The following is a 6,000-nucleotide window of genomic DNA, read 5'->3' on the forward strand; positions in this document are numbered from 1 at the left end:
CTGTCGATCAGGCGGAACAAAGGTCTTGCCCGGTGGGATTTGGTCTAACGTCACAGGGGAGAGCGTATGAAAAACCCTGGAGGGAAGGATAAGACGAGGTTCGTCAATCTCCTCCTTGGTAGAAAGCATAGAGCGAGACAGGGCGTCTGCCTTGTTATTCTTACTCCCAGACAGATAGTTGATGGAGAAGTGAAAGCGGGAGAAAAACAAGGACCAGCGGGCTTGGCGAGGATTCAGACGCTGAGCGGTTTGTAAGTACGTCAGATTCTTATGGTCTGTATAGACCTGGAAAGGATGTTTCGCTCCTTCCAGCAAGTGACGCCACTCCTCCAAGGCTAATCTCAAGGCGAGCAGTTCCCTATCCCCAATGGTATAGTTTCTCTCTGCTGGTGAAAAGGTTTTCGCAAAGAAGAAACACGGCCTTTTTCTACCTGCACCGTTCTTTTGATACAAGACCGCACCAGCACCCACTGAAGAGGCATCAACCTCTAAGAGGAAGGGCTTACTCTCATCGGGTCTTTGAAGAACGGGAGCAGTTGAAAAGTGTCTTTTTACTGCCTCAAAAGCCTGAGATGTCTCAGTAGACCAGGCTTTGGGATTAGCACCTTTCTTAGTCAAGGCCACCAAAGGGGCCACCAAAGTAGAAAAATGGGGTATGAACTGCCTGTAATAATTTATGAATCCTAAGAAGCGTTGCACCGCCTTCAAGGAATGAGGTTCGGACCATTGCAGGACAGCAGAGAGCTTCGCAGGATCCATAGCCAGGCCCTCTTGTGAGATAATGTAACCCAAAAAAGGCAATGAGGACTGCTCGAATACACATTTCTCGAGTTTAGCAAACAATGAGTGCTCCCTTAAACGGGAAAGGACACGAACGACATCCTGACGATGAGTCTCCAGATCAGGAGAAAAAATCAGGATGTCGTCCAGATATACCACTACTGAGCATAACAGTAAATCCTTGAACACATCGTTTACGAAGTCCTGAAATACTGCGGGTGCATTACATAACCCAAAAGGCATGACGAGGTATTCATAGTGACCGTCTCGGGTGTTAAAAGCGGTCTTCCATTCGTCACCCTTTCGAATTCGTACCAAGTTATACGCACCCCGCAGATCCAACTTTGTAAAAACTTGAGCTCCTCTCAATCTGTCAAAGAGCTCCGAAATTAAAGGTAATGGGTATTTGTTCTTTATTGTGATTGCGTTGAGACCCCTGTAATCTATGCAGGGACGCAAATCACCCTCTTTCTTCCGAACAAAGAAAAACCCAGCTCCCGCGGGAGAGACAGACTTACGAATGAACCCCTTCTCTAAACTCTCTCTTATATAGGTCGACATGGCCTCCGACTCAGGTATCGACAGGGGGTAAACCCTGCCTTTAGGTGGAACCGAACCTGGGATAAGGTCTATGGCACAGTCATACGGCCTATGGGGTGGAAGAACCTCAGCACCCTGTTTGGAGAACACGTCAGCGAAATCCAGATAGGGTGTAGGTATGGGAGAGAGATCAGTAGATGCAACCGCAATGACCTTAGGTGGTAAGGGAAGACATTGGGACTGACATTTCGAACCCCAACTAATAATGCTGTCAGACTCCCAGTCAATGTGAGGAGCATGAGTCCGAAGCCATGGGAGACCCAGAAGGATGTCGTCTATACCCTCAGGCAAAACAAGAAAAGAAATCTCCTCTATGTGACCCTGAGACAGGGAAAGGCGCAAGGGAACTGTCCTCAATGTAATGGAGTCAGACAACATAGTTCCATTAACAACACGGACAGGAATAGGCGCCTCTAACATGATAGAGGGAATATTGTGTCCCTTTACAAATCCTGAGGACACAAAAGTCCCGTCAGCTCCGGAATCCACAAAAGCCATAATAGGCCATGTATTCTCAGATAACGAGAGCTGACCTGGGATACAACACTTAGAGGGTGCAGAAGACGTCTCTAGTAACCCCCCTCTAATGGTTACTAGGCCAGGGAGTTTCCCTGACGACTAGGACACTTGTTGGCATAGTGCCCAGCCTGACGACATACGTAACATATAGGAGGACCAGACTTGCGTAGTCTGGAAGATGTATGACCTAACTCCATAGGAGTGGGAGATGTTTCAGATGCTGAGGAAGATGGTAGTGGACCCTCAACAACTGGAATAGCCCGATGCTTAGGGCGTGAGGAAGAGACCTCGAGTCTACGTTCCTTATGGCGTACATCGATCCTCGTTGCTACTGTGATCAAGTCCTCCAGAGAAGCAGGGACCTCACGAGTAGCAAGAGCATCCTTGACATAGCCTGCCAACCCTCTTCAGAAGATAGGAATCAACACCTTCTCTGGCCAATCTAGTTCTGCCACCAGAGTTCTAAAAGCAATGGCATAAGAACTAGTGGATAACGAACCCTGAGATAGATCTAACAGTCTCAGGGCCGCATCATGGGTAACCTGCGGACCCATGAATACCGCCTTAAGAGCATCAAGAAAGTCTTGATGTCTCAGAGTAACCACATCAGAGCGCTCCCATAGGGGAGTCGCCCATTCTAAGGCTTTGTCCTGAAGTAAGGAGATGATAAAGCCTACTCTGGACCTCTCCGTAGAGAAGCGAGAAGAGTTGACCTCTAGGTGTATCTGACACTGACTAATGAAACCACGACATGATCTGGCATCGCCAGAATATCTGTTTGGCAGAGCAAGTCGAGGATCATGTGCAGATGTCACCATGGTCTGAGGTTTATCCTCTATACTCTTGAGCCGTGACTCAAGTACTTGTATGTAACGGTGTAACTGCTGATATTCTGCCATAACTGCCAGACCCTTGGCTCAGTCCTAATGTTACGGGGGGCTGTCTGATAACCTAAAGGAGTATCAGACAGTCAGGGTCCACCGTGCAAAGACTCTGCTGCAGACTATGGCAGAGTGCAATACCTCTGTTAACTCACAGAAGGATATAATAAGTAAGTAAAGCAATTCCTCCCTTACTTGGAGGGTGTGTGGAATGATCTCTGTTAATAATCACAGAGACAAAGGCAATGTGTGCGAAATGGCACCTACCTAGGTCCGCTCTTCTAGTGGTGCAAAAGAGACGAACAGCAGCGTAAGCCGCACAAAGCTCCTACCTGCGTTCGCTCCACTAGTGTGCGAGGACACGAACCACTAGATATGGCACCTGCCTAGGTCCGCTCTTCTAGTGGTGCAAAAGAGACGAACAGCAGCGTAAGCCGCACAAAGCTCCTACCTCTGTTCGCTCCCCTAGTGTGCGAGGATACGAACAACTGCCAGACGCAGTATAAGGAACGTTACCCTAGCGGCAACGTCCACCTACGAGTCGAACCACAAGGCCCAGCCAGACCATGTGCCTCAGGCACCTGCCTATGTCCGCTCCCCTAAGAGGTAAGGATACGGACAGCAGCCGAAGCTGTAAGGTATAAGAACGCTACCCTGCCGGTAGCGCTCACCTAGCATAGACAGAGGAATGCCTAGAGGAACGCGCACAGAGCGTCTACTCTTATGCATGAACCAAGAGGACTGAGCGCCATGCGGCGTGTGTAAGGGTCTTATATAGACTCTGTGCCTCATCCAAGATGGAGGACACCAGAGCCAATCCGCTGCCAGAACGACAGGAGTGACGTCATGCTGGCCTATCACCGAGCAAGGCATCACAAGCACATGACCAGCGACCAATCGGCATAGAAGGTGTCAGAGACATGTGACCTCGTGTCAGCGATGATGTCACCCGCACATGTGCAATGGCTCCAAGATAGGACTTAGTCTCCGGCGCTCGCACATGTGCAGTAGCAAGAAATCTGGACTTAGTCTCCAGCGCTCGCACATGTGCAGTAGCAAGAAATCTGGACTTAGTCTCCAGCGCTCGCACATGTGCAGTAGTAAGAAATCTGGACTTAGTCTCCAGTGCTCGCAGCAACCGTAACAGTCCTCTATGAGCAGGCGTCTTCTCCTCTCCTCCTCTGCCTCTGTGTTTAATCATCACATCACCACCATTCTGATACCGCTTAATGCTGAATATGACACCATCCACTTACCCTCTACCCTAAAGGCTGTCCCTGTGACCCGTATACCTCTGCGTCTCTATTGTAAACAACTACCTTGAGAAAGGTCTGATAAACCGAAACGTTGGTTTGTTGCTTTGTGTCAGGGTTCACATTTTGCAATTTTTGTCGGTTGTGAATAAAAACACTTACATTCAAATTTTCCTCTCCTTTCTTATTGAGTGCTCGGGTTCCCCATTACTTGTTACTAATTGATTACCTGATAGCACCTATCTGTAGCAGTTGTAGCCGGACTTTTCTGTATTTAATTGACATGAAACAATGGCAAACTTGTCTTGATTTACCAATCAAAGGAACAATATGTCTGGCCTAATTAAGAGCAGTTAACCCCACACACAAGTAGTCAGATGCTGATTTGTCAAACATCTACTAGATATCTCTGTAGAACAATGATCAGTAACCAGTGGATAATGATGCAGAGAATAGATAGATAATGGATAGATAATAGATAAATAGATAATTTTTACTGTTATATATGTTAATTTTATGTAATTTCCTTACAGACGCTGACAAATGCATTCAATGCCAAAGTGATGAATGGCCAAATGAGAAAAGTGACCGGTGTCTGCCCAAAGTGATGGACTTCATCTCTTACCAGAAGGACCCCATTGCTTCTGTATTTTCCGGTGTTTCGCTCTTCGGATGTCTTGTGACCGGCTTCATATTTGGAATATTTATTTCCTACCGGGACACTCCTATTGTTAGAGCTAATAACCGGAACCTGAGTTATCTCCTCCTGGTCTCCATCTTCCTCAGCTTCCTCTCGGGCTTCTTGTTTCTTGGTCGTCCCACTGATGTAACTTGTAGATTACGGGAGACCAGTTTTGGGATTTTCTTCTCAGTTGCCATCTCGTCACTTCTTGCCAAGACTGTCATGGTTTGTGTGGCTTTTAAGTCCACCAAGCCCGGAAGCCCCTGGAGAAGATGGCTGAGTGTGAAACTGCCCTATACCATAGTGTTGTTGTGTTCGTCCCTTCAGGTTTTGATCTGTGCTATCTGGTTGTCTATTTCTCCCCCATTCCAGGACCTGGACACCGAGTCTTACCCTGGGACAATCATCATTCAGTGTAATGAAGGCTCAGATCTCTGGTTCTGCTCCATGTTGGGTTATCTGGGGCTCCTGGCAGCTGTCAGCTTTGTTCTGGCTTTCATGGTGAGGACATTACCGGATAGTTTTAATGAGGCCAAGTACATCACCTTCAGCATGCTGGTGTTCATCAGCGTCTGGATCGCCATGATCCCGGCTTATCTGAGCACCAGAGGGAAGTCCATGGTGGCTGTGGAGATATTTGCAGTCATGGGTTCCAGTGCTGGGCTCTTGGGTTGTGTGTTTTTCCCAAAATGTTTTATTATTTTATTTAGATCTGAAAGGAATAGAAAAACTGATCTGCTCCGGAAAAGTAATGAGAGACTGTGAGATATTAGCCGTGTGGTGATAGTGACTGATTCTGTGCATTAGAGGAGGCCATATTACAGTAGAGCTTCTCTATCGGCTCGTGTATGAAGGAAACATAGAATAATGTAACAAATACATGTAATATCTCCGGTTATCAGTGCAATTATTAGAATATCACATATTTATAAAGGAATAAATATGAGTAAATGCAAAAAGCTGCTTCTTGTAAGGACATTATTCCAGGCTCCAGATCTATGCAGAGAGGGAGAAACTGTGCAATGGGTTTTATCTGAGGAAATAGAAATTATCATATGTGCTCATCTCGGTGGAAATAAGGCTTATGAATGACCGCAGTTGCAGATCCACAGGATCAAAGAGCCGATAACAAGGAGAGAAGGACGATTAGTGGTTATTCCGCGCTGCCGGTCAATAACGATGCTGTGCGCCATTCAAACAACGGGTCCATCGATTCAATGAGCTTAGAACCTGCCTCGGCTCTGCAGACACCACGGATAGACTGTAAAACACAGGCGGCTCCTGC

At 47.1% G+C, this 6,000-nt stretch overlaps 1 protein-coding gene across 1 annotated transcript in view; it reads left to right on the forward strand.

Moving 5' to 3' along the window:
• Nucleotides 1–5,615, forward strand: part of LOC142250746 (vomeronasal type-2 receptor 26-like) — a 32,206-nt gene extending 26,591 nt beyond the window's left edge. The window contains exon 2 of the mRNA XM_075322962.1: nucleotides 4,567–5,615. Within this exon, the coding sequence (XP_075179077.1) occupies nucleotides 4,567–5,480 (914 nt within the window). The 3' untranslated portion in view covers nucleotides 5,481–5,615. The remainder of the gene's footprint in view (nucleotides 1–4,566) is intronic.
• The last annotated feature ends 385 nt before the right edge of the window (nucleotides 5,616–6,000 follow it).

The sequence above is a fragment of the Anomaloglossus baeobatrachus genome, chromosome 1, assembly GCF_048569485.1.
Source record: "Anomaloglossus baeobatrachus isolate aAnoBae1 chromosome 1, aAnoBae1.hap1, whole genome shotgun sequence".
NCBI classification, from domain to species: Eukaryota; Metazoa; Chordata; class Amphibia; order Anura; family Aromobatidae; genus Anomaloglossus; species Anomaloglossus baeobatrachus.